At 42.3% G+C, this 23,098-nt stretch overlaps 1 protein-coding gene across 1 annotated transcript in view; it reads right to left on the reverse strand.

The window, feature by feature from the left end:
* The window catches only part of LOC128701426 (location of vulva defective 1-like), a 384,351-nt gene that overhangs the window by 53,059 nt on the left and 308,194 nt on the right, over nt 1-23,098 (reverse strand). The window contains exons 33-35 of the mRNA XM_070100373.1: nt 21,233-21,414; nt 12,030-12,176; nt 4,338-4,533 (exon numbers count right to left, since the gene is read on the reverse strand). Of these exons, the coding sequence (XP_069956474.1) occupies nt 4,338-4,533; nt 12,030-12,176; nt 21,233-21,414 (525 nt within the window). The remainder of the gene's footprint in view (nt 1-4,337; nt 4,534-12,029; nt 12,177-21,232; nt 21,415-23,098) is intronic.

Genomic DNA, 23,098 nt, shown 5'->3' on the forward strand with positions numbered 1-23,098 from the left:
GCGGGATTACCAAAACTGTTGTCCAGAGGGCTAGGGAAGGGTTGTTGAGGTGGTTCGGACATGTGTAGAGAGAATGGAGCGAAACAGAATGACTTCAAGAGTGTATCAGTCTGTAGTGGAAGGAAGGCGGGGTAGGGGTCGGCCTAGGAAAGGTTGGAGAGAGGGGGTAAAGGAAGTTTTGTATGCGAGGGGCTTGGACTTCCAGCAGGTATGCGTGAGCGTGTTTGATAGGAGTGAATGGAGACAAATGGTTTTTAATACTTGACGTGCTGTTGGAGTGTGAGCAAAGTAACATTTATGAAGGGGTTCAGGGAAACCGGCAGGCCGGACTTGAGTCCTGGAGATGGGAAGTACAGTGCCTGCACTCTGAAGGAGGGGTGTTAATGTTGCAGTTTAAAAACTGTAGTGTAAAGCACCCTTCTGGCAAGACAGTGATGGAGTGAATGATGGTGAAAGTTTTCCTTTTTCGGGCCACCCTGCCTTGGTGGGAATCGGCCAGTGTGATAATAAAATAAAAATATAATAAAAAAGAAGCGCTAAACTGCAAGGAATTTTTGTATAGATTTAGCAGGACACGGAGAATGTCACAGAGATTTTTGTCTGGTATTGTGCCTATGGGTCCTGTCACAACTATCAAGAAAGTGTTTTAGTTCAGAGTTAATATTGGAATTTATGGTTCTGTACATGTAGGTTGCACAGTAGTAAGTGTGGATGTTCTGTACAGTGAGTAAGTTTAGGTCTTTGAAGAGTGAGGGAGTTTTGCCTAGTATTAGACTGCATGATAATTCTTACTGCGGCTTTTTGCTGGGTTATTAATGGATTTAGGTGGGTTGCTGCTGTTAATCCCCAAGCACAAATGGCATAGGTGAGGTAGGGATAAATGACTGAATAGTATAGTGGGAGTAGGGCTGACTGTGGTATGTAGTAATATAGGATATAGGCATGTTTTATTTTTATAATTAACTTCATATACGTAGAGTATACCTAGAGATAGTTTTGGGGGTCAATGCCCCCCTGGACCAATCTGTGACCAGGCCTCATGGTGGATCAGGGTCTCCACAATCAGGCTGTTACGGCTGGCCACACGCAAACTGATGTACAAACCACAGCCCGGCTTTTCAGATACTGAATTTAGGCGCCTGTCCAGTGCCTTCTTGAAAATAGCCAGGGGTCTATTGGTAATCCCCCTTATGTATGCTGGGAGGCAGATGAATGGTCTTGGGTCCCTGACACTTATTGTCTCTTAGTGTATATGTGGCACCCCTGCTTTTCATTGGGGGAATGTTGCATCTCCAGCCAAGTATTTTGCTTTTGTAGGGAGTGATTTTCGTGTGCAAGTTGGGTACTAATCCCTCAAGGATTTTCCAAGTGTATATTATCATTTATCTTTCTCGCCTGCATTCCAGGGAATACAAACCAAGGGGCTTCAACCATTCCCAGTAATATAGCTGCTTTATCATACTCTGTGTGCTGTGAAAGTCCTCTGTACACTCTGCAGGTCAGCAATTTCGCCTGCCTTGAAAGGGGCAGTTAGTGTACAGCGGTATTCCAGCCTAGAGAGAACAAGCGATTTGAAGAGAATCATCATGAGCTTGGCATCCCTAGTTTTGAAGCTTCTCATTATCCGCCCTATCATTTTTCTAGCAAATGAGGTAGGTACGTACATTGTTGTGGCCTTGAAATTAGATATCCTCTGATACTATCACTCCCAGGTCCTTCACATTAGTTTTTCGCTCTATTGTGTAGCTAGAATTTATTGTATACCCTGATACAGTTTTAATCTTAAAAGTTTTTCATATCTTAGTTAAAATTTATCTTCATTGAATTTCATATTGCTGTCTGTGGCCAATCTGCTTCATGTCCATTCAGAGTCTTGAGGTGTCTTCGATGGAGGACACTGTCATGGCAATTCGGGTGTCATCCGCAAAAGAAGACATAGAGCTATGGAATACATATCTTTCTATGTCAGATATGAGGATGAGGAGCTGGATGGGAGCAAGTTGTGTGTGTTGTGCAACAGAGCTTTTCACTGTAGCTGCCTCAAACTTTACTCTATTTACTATTACTCTTTGTGTTCTATTTGTTGGGAAGTTATAGATCCATCTACCAACTTTTCCTGTTAGTCCTTTATCACGCATTTTGTGCACTATTACACCGTGGTTGCACCTGTCAAAGGCTTTTGCAAAGTCTGTGAATACTACATCTGCATTTTGTTTATTATGGGATAGGCAGGAACCACTGCTCTAAACCCATGTTGGCAATCTTGCTTCTTAGAACCCTTTCAAAGATTGTTATGATATGGGATGTTAGCACTATCGGTCTGAAGATCTTTGCAATTGCTTTACTGCCACCTCTGTGTTGTGGGGCTATGTGGGATGTCCCCTGTGTCAATGCTCACTCTCCATAGAATGCTGAAGGCACGTGACAGGATTAAATCTCCCCAGTAAAATCCCAGGTACCAATGCCCAAGCAAGTGATTACTTAGATGGGAATTTCCCAACCTCCTCCTATCTTGCACTAACTGAGCCAACAGAATTCACCACGATTATTATATCGCTTAAAAATAAATCAGGAAATCTGGCTCAAGTCCCGCCATTAGTGTACAAACGAGCAGCTCATGTTCTTTCACCCGCTATTTCATTACTCTTTAACAAATTACTAGAAATCAGCACTTTCCAGACATTACTCAAGATAGCAAGGGCTACACCAATACACAAAGGTGGTGGTCCCACAGATATAAACAACTACAGGCCAATAGCGAACTTGCCGTTGCTGTCCAAAATCTTTGAGAAATTCATGCACAAGAGATTATACTCCTTTATAATAGCAAAAAGCATCCTTAACCCTAAACTTGTTATCTGGCATTTATATGCATTTATAAGTGGAAAAAATGGCATTCTGCTTTCCGGCGATGTATGCTTTCTGGCAGTAGCCTGGAACCTAAGCTGCCGTATAAGTGGGGCCCTACTGTATCATGCTGAAATAAAGTATTCTTATTATTATTATTATATATCAAATTTATGAAGTTTTTTAGAACTATCCTGTAGTTAAAGCATTTATTATATTTTCTGAGTTAACAGCACCTTTGTTGACACATTTAGCATTCAGACAAAACATGCTGAAACTATTTGAATAATATGAAATCTGTCTTTATGGAGCAAGTTGCTATAATTATAAAAATAAGGCTGTACAAAACTAACCCAGAATATGCTGCTGAAATGCAAAAAAAAAAAAAAAATATTTTTTATTAACACATCGGCCGATTCCCACCAAGGCAGGGTAGCCTGAAAAAGAAAAACTTTCTTCATCATTCACTCTATCACTGTCTTGCCAGAGGGGTGCTTTACACTACAGTTTATAAAACTGCAACATTAACACCCCTCCTTCAGAGTGCAGACACTGTACTTCCTATCTCCAGGACTCAAGTCCAGCCTGCCGGTTTCCCTGAATCCCTTCATAAATGTTACTTTGCTCACACTCCAACAGCACGTCAAGTATTAAAAACCATTTGTCTCCATTCACTCCTATCAAATATGCTCATGCATGCTTGCTGGAAGTCCAAGCCCCTCGCACACAAAACCTCCTTTACCCCTTCCCTCCAACCTTTCCTAGGCTGACCCCTACCCTGCCTTCCCTCCACTACAGATCGATACACGCTCGAAGTCATTCTGTTTTGTTCCATTCTCTCTACACCTCAACAACCCTTCCTCAGCCCACTGGACAACAGTTTTGGCAATCTCGCTCCTCCTCCTAACTCTTTACTCCATAAAGATCTTGTCAGCTGAATAGTGACATGGTTAGCAACTACCTACAATTTGTTTGTTCTGACTTACAATGTTCAACATTTATGACAGTGGCACTTTGGAACAAAATGATTAATTACAAATGCTGATCTGTGGTTATAATCATTGCCATTATTACAGTTGGCTGTAAAAATGATCATTGAAGGCCACTGCAATTCCCATTATTGCAGTTAAGCTGTCATAGTAACCAACAAGGTCACAATTCAGTTTAGGGATATTAATGGAGAGAACAGTGTTCCTGTGACCACTGCAGGTAGACCCAGGAGGCTACCAACTCCATAACAATATTAATGGAGAGAACAGTGTTCCTGTGACCACTGCAGGTAGACCCATGAGGCTACCACTCCATAACAAATACAATAATTCTAGATCTTTTACTTAAATACTGAAATAAATTCAGAAAAATAAACTTCAGAGATAGGAACAACAGCAGTCTTGAACCTGTAAGTCAAGGCAGTTGGATATACATTGTGAAAAAGGGCAAGAATTACAATAATATTAAAGTCAAGTACATGGTTCATATTATTTTCAGACCTGTGAATTATATACAGAGAATTCAATTAAGACTGCACGCGTCTTCTCATCAATCCAATGGTTACTCTGTAGCTCCTGGAACCTTGCGATAATGTCGTCTGTACTAGCCTTCAGGTGGATGACATAACCTCCACCACCATACCAGTTGGTTTGTCCCCAGATAGGTGCACTGTTCAATTGTGCAGCAGTTGAATACCTGTTGAATACACACATCTAAGCACATTACAACTAATGAAAGTTTAGCATTTATTAAAAACTTCAAATGAGTTATTTAGTTCCAACTCAATAGCTAATGGCTGACATATATTTTTGGTAAAAATGTTATTGAATTTGAGCTTACGCTAATGCAAAGTGAAACTAAATACAGCACTTAAGGGAGAACGAGCACCATCAATAACTTTGAAATTAGATACAGTGCTAGTCACAGCATTATGCTGGGTGAGCACCCTGGCCTAATTCCATGACGAAAATCAAAGGCCCACCATATAGGGGGGGGGGTCTTTTTTCATCAGTGCATTATGCCAGGTAGCAGCCGTTAGCATGACGTCACGGCCTGCTGCCACATTCCACATTGACTCCTCAGTGCTCACGTGGCTGCCGTGGTGAGAGGAAGTGTTGTACTTCTGTCTTTCATCCGCTCCAGCTTTTGTCCGGTATTCCCTTTGGTTTTGGAGCTATACACGTTTGATTATGGGCAAAAGGAAGTCTTTAACACCTAAAACAATAGCTCAAACCATAGGGCTTCACAAAGCTGGGCACCAGACGAAAGAAATAGTGGAGAATGTTGGTGTGTGTGAGCGTTCAGTGAGGAACTGGGTGCAGAAATTCAAGGCTGGTGGCAGTGTCGAGCTACTGTCTACCAAACCTTGGCCTAGCCCCTCGAAGAAGACCTTAACTGTGTTAAAGAAGCAGTTAGAAAGTATACCTAAGATAACTGCTAGAGAACTGAAAGAAAAGAACCCACATCGTCTCTCAGAGGCATCTGTAAGAACTGTTAACAGACGTGTGTCAGAACTGGGCTACAGTAGTCACCGCCAGGTTAAGAAACCGATCCTCTCCAAGCCGTAGAAGAAATGTAGGCTGGATTATGTAAAGAAATATCTTCAGTGGAATTCTCAACAGTGGTCTGAATTACTTTGGAGTGATGAAGCAACCTTCCTTGATGCTGGTGAGGGGTTCTTGATCTAGGGAATTGGATCTGTTCTCCAGTTCCCTAAATTAATAATTATAATAGTAATAATAATAAAAATAATAATAATAATAATAAAAATAATAATAAAAATAATAATAGTAGGTTGGTAGACAGCAACCACCCAGGGAGGTACTACCGTCCTGCCAAGTGAGTGTAAAATGAAAGCCTGTAATTGTTTTACATGATGGTAGGATTGCTGGTGTCTTTTGTCTGTCTCATAAATATGCAAGATTACAGGCATGTCTTGCTACTTCTACTTACACTTAGGTCACACTACACATACATGTTCACGTTTATTTATACACACTCATCTGAGTTTTCTTTGATTTTATCTTAATAGTTCTTGGTCTTATTACTTTTCCTTTTATATCCATGGGGAAGTGGAATAAGAATCTTTCCTCCGTAAGCCATGCGTGTTGTAAAAGTCAACTAAAATGGAGGGAACAATGGGCTAGTAACCCCTTTTCCTGTAAAGATTACTAAAAAGAATAAGTAGAAGAAAATTGTCAAAGTGGGAAGTCTGAATGTGCGTGGATGTTGTGCAAATGATAAGAAAGAGATGATTGTGGATGTTATGAATGAGAAGAAATTGGATGTCCTGCCTTTAAGTGAAACAAAGCTGAAGGGGGTGGGAGAGTTTCAATGGAGAGGAATAAATGGGATTAGGTCAGGGGTTTCAAATAGAGTTAGAGCTAAAGAAGGAGTAGCAATAATGTTGAAGGATAAGCTATGGCAGGAAAAGAGGGACTACAAATGTATAAATTCAAGGATTATGTGGAGTAAAATAAAGATTGGATGTGAAAAGTGGGTTATAGTAAGCGTGTATGCACCTGGAGAAGAGAGAAGTGTAGAGGAGAGAGAGAGATTCTGGGAAATGTTGAGCAAATGCGTGGGGAGTTTTGAATCAAGTGTGAGAGTAATGGTGGTTGGGGATTTCAATGCTAAAGTGGATAAAAATGTTATAGAGGGAGTAGTAGGTAAATTTGGGGTGCCAGGGGTAAACGTAAATGGGGAGCCTTTAATTGAGCTATGTGTAGAAAGAAATTTGGTAATAAGTAATACATATTTTATGAAAAAGAGGATAAATAAATATACAAGGTATGATGTAGCACGTAATGAAAGTAGTTTGTTAGATTATGTATTGGTGGATAAAAGGTTGATGGGTAGGCTCCAGGATGTACATGTTTATAGAGGGGCAACTGATATATCGGATCATTATTTAGTTGTAGCTACAGTTAGAGTAAGAGGTAGATGGGAAAAGAGGAAGGTGGCAACAACAAGTAAGAGGGAGGTGAAAGTGTATAAACTAAGGGAGGAGGAAGTTCGGGCGAGATATAAGAGACTATTGGCAGAAAGGTGGGCTAGTGCAAATATGAGTAGTGGGGGGGTTGAAGAGGGTTGGAATAGTTTTAAAAATGCAGTATTAGAATGTGGGGCAGAAGTTTGTGGTTATAGGAGGGTGGGGGCAGGAGGAAAGAGGAGTGATTGGTGGAATGATGAAGTAAAGGGTGTGATAAAAGAGAAAAAGGTAGCTTACGAGAGGTTTTTACAAAGCAGAAGTGTTATAAGAAGAGCAGAGTATATGGCGAGTAAAAGAAAGGTGAAGAGAGTGGTGAGAGAGTGCAAAAGGAGCGCAGATGAAAGAGTGGGAGAGGCACTGTCAAGAAATTTTAATGAAAATAAGAAAAAATTTTGGAGTGAGTTAAACAAGTTAAGAAAGCCTAGGGAAAGTATGGATTTGTCAGTTAAAAACAGAGTAGGGGAGTTAGTAGATGGGGAGAGGGAGGTATTAGGTAGATGGCAAGAATATTTTGAGGAACTTTTAAATGTTAAGGAAGAAAGGGAGGTGGTAATTTCATGCACTGGCCAGGGAAGTATACCTTCTTTTAGGAGTGAAGAAGAGCAGAATGTAAGTGTGGGGGAGGTACGTGAGGCATTACGTAGAATGAAAGGGGGTAAAGCAGCTGGAATTGATGGGATCATGACAGAAATGTTAAAAGCAGGGGGGGATATAGTGTTGGAGTGGTTGGTACTTTTGTTTAATAAATGTATGAAAGAGGGGAAGGTACCTAGGGATTGGCGGAGAGCATGTATAGTCCCTTTATATAAAGGGAAAGGGGACAAAAGAGATTGTAAAAATTATAGAGGAATAAGTTTACTGAGTATACCAGGAAAAGTATACGGTAGGGTTATAATTGAAAGAATTAGAGGTAAGACAGAATGTAGGATTGCGGATGAGCAGGGAGGCTTCAGAGTGGGTAGGGGATGTGTAGATCAAGTGTTTACATTGAAGCATATATGTGAACAGTATTTAGATAAAGTTAGGGAAGTTTTTATTGCATTTATGGATTTAGAAAAGGCATATGATAGAGTGGATAGAGGAGCAATGTGGCAGATGTTGCAAGTATATGAAATAGGTGGTAAGTTACTAAATGCTGTAAAGAGTTTTTATGAGGATAGTGAGGCTCAGGTTAGGGTGTGTAGAAGAGAGGGAGAATACTTCTCGGTAAAAGTAGGTCTTAGACAGGGATGTGTAATGTCACCATGGTTGTTTAATATATTTATAGATGGGGTTGTAAAAGAAGTAAATGCTAGGGTGTTCGGGAGAGGGGTGGGATTAAATTATGGGGAATCAAATACAAAATGGGAATTGACACAGTTACTTTTTGCTGATGATACTGTGCTTATGGGAGATTCTAAAGAAAAATTGCAAAGGTTAGTGGATGAGTTTGAGAATGTGTGTAAAGGTAGAAAGTTGAAAGTGAACATAGAAAAGAGTAAGGTGATGAGAGTATCAAATGATTTAGATAAAGAAAAATTGGATATCAAGTTGGGGAGGAGGAGTATGGAAGAAGTGAATGTTTTCAGATACTTGGGAGTTGACGTGTCGGCGGATGGATTTATGAAGGATGAGGTTAATCATAGAATTGATGAGGGAAAAAAGGTGAGTGGTGCATTGAGGTATATGTGGAGTCAAAAAATGTTATCTATGGAGGCAAAGAAGGGAATGTATGAAAGTATAGTAGTACCAACACTCTTATATGGATGTGAAGCTTCGGTGGTAAATGTAGCAGCGAGGAGACGGTTGGAGGCAGTGGAGATGTCCTGTCTAAGGGCAATATGTGGTGTAAATATTATGCAGAAAATTCGGAGTGTGGAAATTAGGAGAAGGTGTGGAGTTAATAAAAGCATTAGTCAGAGGGCAGAAGAGGGGTTGTTGAGGTGGTATGGTCATTTAGAGAGAATGGATCAAAGTAGAATGACATGGAAAGCATATAAATCTATAGGGGAAGGAAGGAGGGGTAGGGGTCGTCCTTGAAAGGGTTGGAAAGAGGGGGTAAAGGAGGTTTTGTGGGCTAGGGGCTTGGACTTCCAGCAAGCATGCATGAGCATATTAGATAGGAGTGAATGGAGGCGAATGATACTTGGGACCTGACGATCTGTTGGAGTGTGAGCAGGGTAATATTTAGTGAAGGGATTCAGGGAAACCGGTTATTTTCATATAGTCGGACTTGAGTCCTGGAAATGGGAAGTACAATGCCTGCACTTTAAAGGAGGGGTTTGGGATATTGGCAGTTTGGAGGGATATGTTGTGTATCTTTATACGTATATGCTTCTGAACTGTTGTATCCTGAGCACCTCTGCAAAAGCAGTGATAATGTGTGAGTGTGGTGAAAGTGTTGAATGATGATGAAAGTATTTTCTTTTTGGGGATTTTCTTTCTTTTTTGGGTCACCCTGCCTCGGTGGGAGACGGCCGACTTGTTGGAAAAAAAAAAAAAAAAAAAAACGAGGAGCTTCAGAACACCGCCAACTAGTGCAGTGCACTGTTTACCTCACCGTGGAAGAATTTCTCTCATTTTTTGCTTGCATTTTGTGTAGTTATTTTGCCAAATTTCTTTCTCCTAACCATGGGTCCTAAGAAAGTAAGCGCAAAGGACAGTGCTGAGAAGAAAAAGAGGATGATGTCCATGGAATTAAAGCACGAAATCATAGATAAACACGCACAAGGTGTGTGGGTTCTTTGCGAGGCAGTAGGAGCATAGTACGTACGTACTTCTACTACGCTGGTACTGCCTCACATTAAACATTAAGAGTGTAGCAATTAGGTTTAGCAATAAAGTGCAGCAAGTAGCCTATGTTCCACCTTCCACCTCTACCAGTTTACCTGGAGTTTACCTGGAGAGAGTTCCGGGGGTCAACGCCCCCGCGGCCCGGTCTGTGACCAGGCCTCCTGGTGGATCAGAGCCTGATCAACCAGGCTGTTACTGCTGGCTGCACGCAAACCAACGTACGAGCCACAGCCCGGCTGGTCAGGAACTGACTTTAGGTGCTTGTCCAGTGCCAGCTTGAAGACTGCCAGGGGTCTGTTGGTAATCCTCCTTATGTATGCTAGGAGGCAGTTGAACAGTCTATTATGTTTTGTACAATATTTTTTATTTATAAATACATTGTTTCAGTGTTTTCCTTATGAAACTAGTGATCTAGTGCAGTTAGCTTCACAAACAATTCGTTGTCAGAAGGGAAAATGGGAAGATATGGTCAATGCGGCAGCGGCACTGGATGCCACCACTCATAACATAATGACATATTTTATTCATTCTAGAGTATATATCATGTTTCTATGTTATTTATATTGTTTATTATGTCATATTAGATCAATTGTGATAGATAAATAAGCTGTAGAGTTGTTATTAGCATTTTACTAAAGTATTTTGTCCTGCCTCCTGAGAGCAGTAATTCTGCTGAAACGGATTAATGGCATTTCAGATCATTTAAATGAGGAAAATTTCTTTGATATATGAGCAAACTGTGTTATGAGCTAGGTCATCGAAGTTCCACTGTACAATGATTTTGATGAAATAGTCTAAAATCTGGTCTGAATTTGCATGCATCATTTTGGGCCTGAACATTGTCTCATCTTCAATGTTGTCATTAATAGGTTTCCAAGATCACCTCTCAGTGTGAATGTTGATACAGTGGACCCTCGGTTATCAGCTGTAGCCCATTCCAGAAGGTCGGCCTAAAACCAAAAAGGCCAAAAAAATAAAATAATATTTCCATTAAGAATTAATATAAATCCAATTAATCCGATTCAGACATCCAAAAATATTAGCAAAAAGTACATAGTTTTACATACAGAAAACAATGAGTACAGTCATCACTTACCTTAAAATATCTTTAGTCTTAATGTAGGACGAGAGGTGAGTAGTATTTATTTGTAGGAAGTCAGTGTAGGCAGCAGTAGATGTAGGTACAGTGCACGTATGTAGTATCCCCTGGGCTACACTACACAGCCATATTATTACACTATACAGCGATATTATAACACCACAGAGTCACATTATTACCATGTTCACTGAGTTCAATTGTTTCTAACAACTACCTTTAGATGCCATCATAAACAAAGGGAGAAGTAATGAATAATTCATGCTGAGAATTGTAAACAAATGCATATGATGGGTGGTCACTGGGCAAGACACCAGATTCACAGTTTTCTCTAATGCTGAATCAGAGAAAACACAATCTTTACTCTCCACCTGACTCTCCACTTGACAGCATATAAACATTGCATGTTTATATGCTAAATGCTATGTAACGTGTTTCTTATATAATTTTGAAGAAAATATCATAGGTGGATTAATGAAAATGTCTATATTAACCTAAAATAAAACATTTAATGTGCCCAAGAGTGATTATTATTAAACATACATCGCATATAAACATTGCATGTTTTTATATACTATGTAACGTCTTTCTTTGGGCCAATGATGGCTTATTTTGTAGTTACATTGAATAAACAACCACAAAAAACAATGGATTATAATGAAATGTTTGGATGAATGCACAGAGTCTTGCTCACTCACCCAGAGACACACAGCCAGATTGACTCACAAATGCGGCATCCCTACTACACTCCCTGCCTTCCTGCTACACTCCCTGCCTTCCTGCTACACTCTGTGCATGCCTACTACACTCCCTGCATGCCTGCTACACTCCCTGCATGCCTGTTACACTCCTTGCATGCCTACTAATCTCCCTGCCTCCCTGCTACACTCCCTCCTTGCCTGCTACACTCCCTCCCTGCCTGCTACACTCCCTGCATGCCTGCTACACTCCCTGCATGCCTGCTACACTCCCTGCCTTCCTGCTACACTCATTGCCTGCAAGCTACACTCCCTGCCTCCCTGCTACACTCCTTGCCTTCCTGCTACACTCTCTTCATGCCTGCTGCACTCCTTGCCTCTATACCTGCCTGCCGTGAGTTCTATTGTATTTCTCACTTTCTTTGCCAAAGGAACTTTACTAGGAACTTTCTTTGGGGCCATGGTTACTTATTTCGCAGTTGCACTTCATCAATAACCACCAAAAACAATATATTATAGCGAAATACATGAGCTGCTGGTGGTGGACATGTCCAATACGGCCAATAAGCAAAATAATGGCTGATATCAGAAGCCGAAAAACCTGCTGATAACCGAGGGTCTACTGTATACGTACCTGAACTCAGGCATTGAACATTGTGAAATGTTGACATTATAACTATCAGTAGGAATCCATCCAGCACAATAGTCCTGGCTATCTTCATCCAGTATCCCATTGTAGCTGTTGCACTCTTTTTCAAACAATCTCATCACATATGGAATCCTGTTAGAAAAAATAAAATTAACTGAACAAATTCCTCACATATACTTGAATATAAATAACAAAGATTATTATTATTATAATAAAAAAGAAGCGCTAAGCCACAAGGGCTATACAGCGCTGTAGGGTAGGGAAGGAAGTGAGGGTATTGGGCGGCAGAAGGGAGGAGGGATGATCAGTAGGTTACAGAAAACAGTGGGGCAGGGGGTAGTGCGGGGGTAGAGGGCAGCAAGAGATTGAGGTAGAAAGGGCTGAAGGTATCATCAGAGTTTGTGAGGTAAGTCAGTTGTTGTCAAAAAGTCAATGAGAGATTCCGGATGAAAGGTGGGTCCATCAGCCAGAAGGGAAGGTAAAGAGAGAGCAGCGGAGCGAAGACGACGTTGGAGGTATATTCTGCATGCTCGTTGATAAAGTGGGCAGTCTAATAGAATGTGGCTAACCGATAATGGAACCTGACAATTCTCACAGAGAGGAGCAGGGCGCCTCTCCATGAGATAGCCATGAGTAAGACGAGTATGGCCAATGCGAAGACGGGAGAGAGTAGTCTCCCAACCTCGACACTGGTGACAAGAAGATGGCCAGTAACCTATACTCGGTTTAATAGATTGAAGTTTCTTACTGAGCAGAGTAGACCAACGTTGTTGCCAACGGGTGTGAAGGTGGGTAGCTATTGCAGCAAAATAGTCTGTAAATGGAACACCTCTATATGAAAGTGGTAGGTCATGTACTGCTGACCGCGCAGCAGTGTCTGCCTGTTCATTGCCCTGTACGTCAACATGACCAGGGATCCAACAAAAAACAATATCTTTATGCTTGGAAGAGATGCGGCGTAGCCAAAGTTGGATACGGAGGACTAAGGGGTGAGGTGTATCAAATTTCTGTATAGCCTGTAAAGCACTAAGAGAGTCAGAGACAACCACAAATGATGACATAGGCATAGATGCAATACGGATAAGTGCTGCAAGAATGGCATACAATTCAGCAGTAAAGATACTAGCCGAAGATAGTAAATGCCCTCGTACGACGCTGTCCGGAAACACTGCTGCGAATCCTATGCCGTCAGAAGACTTAGAGTCATCTGTGTACACTGCAATGGCATGAGAATGAGAGTGGAAGTGGTCAAGAAAAAGAGAGCGGGAATCTACCGTAATCCTTGGTGATGAATGGGGTTAAGGCTAGAGAGAGTAGCAGGAGAGGCCGCTGAATAGATCTGGTCACCATAATCAAGTTTCGATAAAATGAGGGCGGAATGTAGGCGAAGGAGAGTTCAACGATCAGCTCCCCATGAAAGATGAGCAAGGGTTTTAAGAAGGTTCAGCCGACTGTGACAAGTTGCCTTCAGAGAGGTAATGTGAGGTTTCCAGGATAACCTACAGTCAAAGAGGAGACCTAGAAACCTGACTGTATCACGTTGAGGCATACAGGAGCCAAAGAAGTACAAAGGATGATCGGACATGACAGAGCGTCTAGTGAAAGTAATTTGGTGAGTTTTGGTACTGGAAAATTTAAACCCATGTGTGGTGGCCCAATTGGAAACACGGTCGACCACATGTTGGAGAGAAACTGTAATGAGGTGACAGTCAGCACCTGCACATGCAATAGCAAAGTCATCAACATAGAGTGATGACCAAATACTGGATGGAAGAACAGAGGCCAAATCATTTATAGCAAGAAGAAAAAGTGTTGTGCTCAGAACACATCCCTGGGAGACACCTTCAGCTTGGATAAAGTCCGGGGAGAGCACATTATTAACCTGAACACGGAAATGTCTGTCGGTTAAAAAGTTCTTAAGGATGGATGGTAGATTGCCTCGAAGGCCTAAGGAGTGGGCTTGGGCCAAAATATTATACCTCCAAGTTGTGTCATATGCCTTCTCAAGGTCAAAAAATATGGCAGTAACTGAGTGGTTATTCACAAAGGCATTATGAACATACGTATCCAAGCGTAGTAAGAGGTCTATGGTAGAACGGCCCTTATGAAAGCCATATTGACGAGTGGAGAGACTGTTGTGTGTCTCTAAATACCACACTAAACGTCTATTTACCAGGCGTTCCATCACTTTGCAAACTGCACTGGTAAGAGCAATGGGACGATAGTGGGAGGCTTCATGTCCCGTAGTGCCTGGTTTGCGGAAAGGGAGAACAATGGCAGATTTCCACAGCTGTGGAAGAACTCCTTGTGACCAAATAAGATTGAAAAGGCGTAATAGGACTGCAAGGGCTGACTGATGTAAATGTTGTAGCATACGAATATGAATGTTGTCGGGCCCAGCTGCCGATGATAGGCAAGCTGAGAGTGTTGCCTCCAGTTCCTGAAGTGTAAAAGGCACATTATACTGTTCTTCTCTGAGAGAAGAAAAGTCCAAGGGTGCTAACTCTCTGGCAGACTTTGAGGAAAGAAACGAGGGGCATAGATGGAGCCCCTGAGAAATACGGACCAGATGATTGCCAATTTCATTAGCAACATCTACTGGGTTTGCTATATCAACACCGACAACCTGCAGAACAGGAGCCAGGTCAGGAGAATATTTACCACTCAGTTTTCGTACTTTTTTCCAGACTGCACTCAGAGGAAGCAGAGGTGATGGTGGAGACATAATCTCGCCAGCAAGTGCATTTAGCGTCACGGATGACACGGCGAGCGATCGCACGCTTCTGCTTAAAATCAAGAAGTCTCTCCGTGGTTCTACTGTACTGGTACCTGCCCCACGCAGCGCGTTTCAAACGTACTGCACGAGCACAAGCAGGAGACCACCAAGGCACGCATTTCTGAGAATGCCTTCCCGAAGTTTGGGGTATAGAATGAGAAGCTGCGGTTAAAACGGAGGACGAGAAGAGGAGTAAAAGCTCATCAATGGAAGACGAAGAAGGAACCTCACTAAAAACAGTTAGTTGTGAGTAAAGGTTCCAATTTGCCTCATCAAATTGCCAGTGTGGGATACAAAGTGGTGGTGAATATAAAGGGGAAGTAAGAATGATTGGGAAATAATCGCTGTCATGCAAATCCGGGAGAACAGACCAGGTGAAGTCTAATGCGGCAGAGGAAGAGCAGACTGAGAGATCAATGCAAGAGAGAGTACGAGTCCGAGGATCAAAATGGGTGTGAGTACCTGTATTTAAAACATGGAGGGGGTGGGTAGCAAGAAAAGCCTCTAACTGAATGCCACGGGAATCACAGTGAGACCCCCCCAGAGGAAATGATGGGCATTAAAATTGCCACGTAACAGAAGTGGTGGCGGTAATGACGAAACAAGAAAGGCAATATCTGGGATAGATAATGTCCGAGAAGGAGAGAGATACAAAGAACAGAGTGTATACCACCTATGCAAGTGGATACGGGCTGCTGTGTAATGCAGCGAAGTACAAACGAATAGCTGATGGTACGGAATATCAGTGCGTAGAAGAAGGGCACTTTCATTAAAGGTCCCATCAGGAAAAGGATCTGAAGAATACAATAAATTATAGCCTGAGATAGGATAGATAATGGCAGAGTGTAATTCTGGTTCCTGTTAGCAAACACCAACAGGGGAAAACTGGGAGAGCAACATCTGAAGCTCACCCCGATTACCCCTGAGGCCGCGAATATTCCACTGTAAATAGGCCATGATTTGCAACGATAAATATACCAGAAATCCGCAGGTAAGGGTACCTACAGACTAGAGGGGTTAGAAAAGTCCACATGCGGTGGCAAAGGAAAACGTTCAAGTAGCGAAGGAACGGAGCATTGTGAAGAAAGGAGTTGCGCAGATGGAGAAGAGGAATGAGAAGGAACAGAGGGTGGATCAGTGTCCATTGATGGTTTGGTCTCTGCAATATATTCAGAGATTGCTTCAAGTGTTTTGGAGTTCAGAGACGTCGTATGGGAGACAATATTGGAGATGGAAGGAGGAGGAGTTTGAGTAAAGATCGGAGCTGTAATGGACTGTACCAAGGTAGGGGGGGCGAAAGGGTGGAGGGAACTGGAGAAGTGTGGGAGGGGACAGAAGAGGCAGAAACCTGGGAGGTGGCAGAAGAGGAAGAAACTTGGGACGGGACAGGGGAGGAAGGCACAGTATGAGGAGGAGGATGAACCTCCGCACTTGTAACAGAGCCAGTGAAAGGGGAAGACTCAGGTACAGAGACTGGGAAGGTAAAATGTGGAGGTGGATGAAGGGAAGGAGGGGTTAAAGGAGATTTTTTGGGACTCTGAGAAGTAGAGGGACGATTGGGAGGAGGTGTCGTACGAGGTCTTGTCGATACCGGGGTTTGTGAGGGAGGACACGAAGAAGTGAGGACAGGCTGAGGAGTTGAAGCAGGGACGTCTGAGTCCAGGACAGCAAAAGAATTAGATACAGGAGTGACTATGGGACTGGCAACCGCAGAGGAGGCTGCAGAAGATGTGACCCCAGAAGTGGGGGGACGCTTTGAAACACGAGAATAAGAAACACGGGGCAGTCTCCCTTGGAGGCGGAGATGAGAAACTGTCATAGCATAAGGGAGACCTTCTGCCTCTTTGAGGCAACGAATTTCCCACTCATTTAAGTAGACTTGGCAATGGCGAGAGTACGAAGGGTGAGCCTCATGACAGTTAAGGCAAGAGGGAGTTCAACTGCAAGACGTATTAGAATGGTCATCGGCACCACAGACTGGGCATTCGGCTATAGATCTGCAATATTTTGCTGGGTGGCCAAATCGCCAGCAATTCCTACACTTTTGCGGTGTAGGGATCACCTTCCGAACTTGTAACTGATGTCCTGCTACATAAACAGAGGATGGGAGTTCACGGCTGTCAAAAGTTAAACGAGCCACATTGCAAGGCAGGAAGAACATAAGTGTCTACCTTGAGAATTGGGAGATCTTGGAGTTCCAGCTGTTTGAGAATGTCAGTGCCACATGTCTGGAAATTCTGTTGGACTATGGTATGGGGAAGAATAACAGTACCACTACAAGAATTGAGGGAATGATGTTTTTCGATAGTGATAGGAATAGTATCAACATGTGAAAGAAGAGAAAGATCATGAGCTTGGGTAGAATTCTGGACTGTGATGATGCGCGTACCACTCTTAAGAGCATTAAAGGAAATATCTCTACCAACGTGGCGTAGGAGTGCTTTGCCAATACTATGGTCGGAAAGATAGGCAATAGAAGAAGTCGGTCTTAATGTAAAGAATTTAGTCCATTGTGTGGTCTGAAACTGAGTGTGGAGAGGGAGTGCATGACGTGTCAGTCTTTTCCGAGTAGAAAGGGAAGGTAACGAAGTACGTAACATCATTAGGAGATTGTCGTTGATGTTTAGAAGTGGGACCAGAGTCGGTCCAATGTGGGACGAGCTGGCGATTCGAAAATCGCCACACCGTAGAGGGAGAAGCCGGAAGCATAGTCAAAGGAGAGCGGAGGTCAGACAAATCGAAGGAGTCAGTGGAAGCCTGAAGTGGGTGAGGAAACAGCACCAGCAAGAGGTACAGGGGCCATAGGAATGTCCGAAGAGTGGCCAAAAGTCAAGGCGAGGTCAGAACGGAGTGCGGTAACAATAAGGGGCCCGGGGGTAGCAGGGTCGTGGATTGGGTACTCCATGGTTAGGTTACTTCTTTCTTTTTGTTTTTAAGAAAAAAAAGAAGAAAATAAAAATAAAAAAAAGAATAAAAAAAGGGGAAACCGAGGAGGGATAGTTCCTAGGAGGAATGAAAGGGCCAGAAATCTCCCTCCGTGCCCAAGAAGACCTCAGCACCGCAAGTAGCGCAGATGCAGCATGGAACCCATGCCATACCCTACCCATCATGCCAGCAATCCGGGATAGCAACCTCACATCTGCCGAGCTACCTCAGTGGACAAAAGAGAGGGCGGCCGGATATCCGCCACAAAGCATACCTCCTTCGGCCACCACCCCCGGAATCCAAAAGGAGGCTTCCAGAGATACACCCGTCGCCCGAAAGACCCCCAAAGCCACCCTTCGGGATACCGGAGAGGGATCGGGACATCCACAGGCAATCCAGATTCCACGGCAAACTACGCCACCGCCAAGAACCTCAACGGAATGGGATGTACCCCGGTACCCTTTCCCCTACCTGTTGGAACTTACATGTTGGAACTTATTCGGTCTGAGAAGTCCCAACGGGGAAAAACACACCATTCGATGGCCCTTACACCCACCCAAAACCTAGTGTGCCTGTGGGAAAAAATCCCAAAGGCCAAAAAGGAAGGGCAAAAGGGAGGGGTGGGGAGGAGGAGGAAGAAAGGAAAAAGGGGAGGATGCAGAGGATGGGGAGGATGGGAGAGGGAAAGGGGGATTGGGGGGTAATTAGTTTCGATCTGAGGAAGGAGACCAACAGGTCTAATTCCTCAGACCAAGAGCCTCTTCACCACGCCAAGGAGCCCCCCTTGAAGAGGATAAATGACAAAGAATATAGTAAAATACACTCATTAGAAAAAAAATATTAGACTCATAATTTTCCATAGAGATGAAGCTGTATCATCATAATACAGATTGTTAATTATGAATATAACTTTACAGCTGATGTTGATAAATGGTTCAGAGAACCGACACACTGATAATTAGAAACATAAGCAATACTTAGGTATCTTTATTGAAGAAATGTTTTGCCACACAGTGGCTTCATCAGTCCTATACAAAGAATGGAGAAGATCAGAAGGCATTTAACCCTTAAACGGTCCAAACGTATGTCAGAAGTATTGGCAAGTGGGTGAGGTATACCTGGAAAGGTTTTCAGGGATCAACACCCCCGCGGCCTGGTCTGAGACCAGGCTGTTACTGCTGGCTGCATATAAACCAACGTATGAACCACAGCCCGGCTGATCAAGTACTGACTTTGGGTGCCTGTCTAGCGCCTTCTTGAAGACAGACAGGGGTCTATTGGTAACCTCCCTTATATATGCTGGGAGGCAGTTGAACAGTCTTAGGTCCCTGACACTTATCATGTTAAACCATACCCCCGGCCGGGATTGAATCCGCGGTCATAGAGTCTCAAAACTCCAGCCCGTCGCGCTAGCCACTAGACCAGCTAGCCACAATAAGATTCATCCAACTAGGTATATTTCTACACCATAGGAAAGTTAGCACAGGCACCTCTGTGACCACAAATGCAAGTTTTTACAGACGAATCTCCAGCTTGCATTTGTGGTCACAGAGGTGCCTGTGCTAACTTTCCTATGGTGTAGAAATATACCTAGTTGGATGAATCTTATTGTGGCTAGCTGGTCTAGTGGCTAGCGCGACGGGCTGGAGTTTTGAGACTCTATGACCGCGGGTTCAATCCCGGCCGGGGGTATGGTTTATTTGCAATCGTGTCATTACGATTTCTTAAGTCATGCAGACTTATCATGTTGTCTCTTAGTATACTCATGGCACCCCTGCTTTTCATTGGGGGAATGTTGCATCTCCTGCCAAGTCTTTTGCTTACATAGGGAGGGATCTTAACAAATATTTATAAACAACCTTTGGAACACAACAAGGTCTCTTTTAGACTCCACTGACAAGGCATCAATAACTAACTTCACGATAGAACTAAGTACGGCTGACTGGCCTACAGAATTCTCCAATGCCAATGATATCGATGACTGGATAGACATATTTCTTAATAAATTACTTAGACTATATAACAAACATTGTCCCATAAAAACGAAACAGATTATGAATAAACGGCTAGGTTATCCATGACTCAAGAAATCGTAATGACACGATTGCAAACAAACCATACCCCCGGCCGGGATTGAACCCGCAGTCATAGAGTCTCAAAACTCCAGCCCGTCGCGTTAGCCACTAGACCAGCTAGCCACAATAAGATTCATCCAACTAGGTATATTTCTAAACCATAGGAAGGTTAGCACAGGCACCTCTGTGACCACAAATGCAAGTTTTTACAGACGAATCTCCAGCTAGCATGGCCGTGACGAACTCTAGCTCAAGTCCCTTCACTGCCGTCAACATGACTCAAGAAATCGTAATGACATGATTGCAAACAAACCATACCCCCGGCCGGGATTGAACCTGAGGTCATGGAGATTCGTCTGTAAAAACTTGCATTTGTGGTCACAGAGGTGCCTGTGCTAACCTTCCTATGGTGTAGAAATATACCTAGTTGGATGAATCTTATTGTGGCTAGCTGGTCTAGTGGCTAACGCGACAGGCTGGAGTTTTGAGACTCTATGACCGCGGGTTCAATCCCGGCCGGGGGTATGGTTTGTTTGCAATCGTGTCATTACGATTTCTTGAGTCATGTTGACGGCAGTGAAGGGACTTGAGCTAGAGTTCGTCATGGCCACGCTAGCTGGAGATTCGTCTGTAAAAGCTTGCATTTGTGGTCACAGAGGTGCCTGTGCTAACCTTCCTATGGTGTAGAAATATACCTAGTTGGATGAATCTTATTGTGGCTAGCTGGTCTAGTGGCTAACGCGACGGGCTGGAGTTTTGAGACTATGACCACGGGTTCAATCCCGGCCGGGGGTATGGTAGGTTATCCATGGTTTACTAACAGCATACTAAGATCCACTGATAAGAAACATCAATATGAAAAGCAATACAGACAGAGCTTAATAAACAGAGATATTATTAAACACTATGCATCAGTCCTCACCAAACTAATAAGAAGGGCTAAGCAATTGTACTACTGTAACTGTTTCACTGAAACAATGTTGCAAGGTAACAACTGAAAGGGTAAGGCAAAGTTTTCTCAGAGTAGTGCAGTGCGGGTTTATCACCTGCCACAGCCTCTCCGAGAAAGGCTGCATAAGGAGACAAACCTGCTCTGCACTACTCTGAAGTGTATATCCACAGTGTTAGTTGAAACAAGGAGTGGAAAGGGATGCAAAAAAATGTTTACGGTAATTTCTGATTACAACATACACTGTACCTATAAATTACTAAGAAAAACAAAGGTAATTGTTGCTATACAACTTATAAATCATTAAGAAAAATAATGGTAATGGTTACACTGCAACTGTAAATGGTCACTTTATAATTATCAGTAATATGTGTGGTATTTTTGTTTTGGATAGATCTCATTTGTAAAATTAACAAAGAGTATTATTGAAATCTAAATATAATTATATTTTTGAATACTGTACCTGCAGGAGTAACTTTTGACACGAATCTGTCTAATGATGGCGTAGCCCATGATGCGGTTGCATTGGTCATTCAGGTAGCCTCGCAACCCATAAGGTTTTTTCCCATTGTAGTAGCTTCCTGCTCGTAATTCACCTAGCACCCCATTATATAAGTAGTTCCAAAGGTTGTCAGGAGTGTTCACCTGAGTATAAAAAGTAGGACTTACAAACAAGACACATGAAAAAACTGACAAAGTTTTCATTTGCTAGAGAAGAGAGGAAAAAACATATCAGTAGACCATTATATTAAACAGTAGTTTCTTTCCTGAAAATGCCATTGTATATAAATCCGTGTTAGATAAACTGAAGAACTTAGGAGAAAATAGGGTTAGGTTCCTGGGAACCTCAAAAAAGCAAAACAACTTGTCTTTTAGGATTTCCAGATCTTATAAAAATAAAATTGATTATGTAATTGTTGTTCATTGTCGTGATGTATTATGCTTTTCTATTGCTTAACCATTTCAGGGTCCATGCTGTAGTTCCACGGCTTTGAAGCCAGGGTCAATGCCATAGTACTACATGATGAGCTCAGCTCACTCAGGCAAGCTGTGAGTGGTGAATATGGGACTAAATATGAAAGAATGTGTCGATGTAATAAGAGTGCACTATATGAAATTAATCTTGCAGCACACAGCACTTATGAGGAAAAAAAAAACTGTGTATTTTATTTAAAACAGCAACTTTGCGGTGTACAGCCTCTCCTCACTTAGTGATGTACTTGTTTACCGATGACTTGGACTTACAACGGGCTCTCCAATCAGTATTCATACCTAAATAATGTATGTTTGAGCTGATTTTCTCTATTTTGTTTATTACAATATACAATACACTACTGTATAAACATTTAACCCTTTCACTGTCGAGACCCCTGCTCACAAACTTGCTCTCAGTGTCAAAGAATTTAAAAAAAAAAAATTATTTTTTCTAATGAAATGATAAAGAATCACTTCCTGATGGCAATGACACCAAAAGTACAAAATTTGATGGAAAACTTAAGGAATTATGCTCTCGCAAAGTTTGCAGTCTCAGCGATATTTACGCATTAGCAATTTCACCAACTTTGAGTGCTATTTTTGGCCAATTTCTTTGTTCCAGTCAATCAACTCATAGCTATTTCGCTAGAACTCCATTTGTTCTATCAAATGAGTACACGAAACCACCCATTTACTAATTTTAGCTGCCCAATAAAGTAATCAGAAATTGGTAATTCGGCCAATTTCATACACAATTCAAGTAAGGCCAATTTCATAACAGGGTCCAGAATTAACAATACTGTACAAATATTCCTTTCACTAAAATAACATTTTCTCTGTTCATTATTATGCTTGCTTTCCATTCTGAATTTTAATTCACACAAAAAATAGATGATTTACTGTTATGCACACTACTGCATCATTGTAAAAGAGGTATAAATAATATCAGCACATTTGTGAAAACATATTAGACCCATCAGTTGATGTGTATTGGACACATATCTTGATTTGTTGACTCTTGAACATCAGCAAAAATCGAACATTTCCGCTACTTTGAGCTCAATTTCAAGGTAATTTTATTCCGTAAACCATTCAAAATCATTTCTATTTCTATAATATATCTTCCATTCTATCAAATGAGACCAAGAAAACGAGAATACAGCCATAAATACCATGTGAAAATACACCTCAAAGTCAGTGCTTTAAACAAAAAACAAACGGATGGATTTTTTTTCCTCATTATGCACTGCGTGCTGCAGGATTTTTTTTATACTGTGCACACTGACCACTCAAACCCATTCTCTCATATGCAGGCCTACCAGCTTTCTCCCACAAGACTGGAAGCCGCTAGAAT

This window comes from Cherax quadricarinatus, chromosome 72 (assembly GCF_038502225.1).
Source record: "Cherax quadricarinatus isolate ZL_2023a chromosome 72, ASM3850222v1, whole genome shotgun sequence".
NCBI lineage: Eukaryota > Metazoa > Arthropoda > Malacostraca > Decapoda > Parastacidae > Cherax > Cherax quadricarinatus.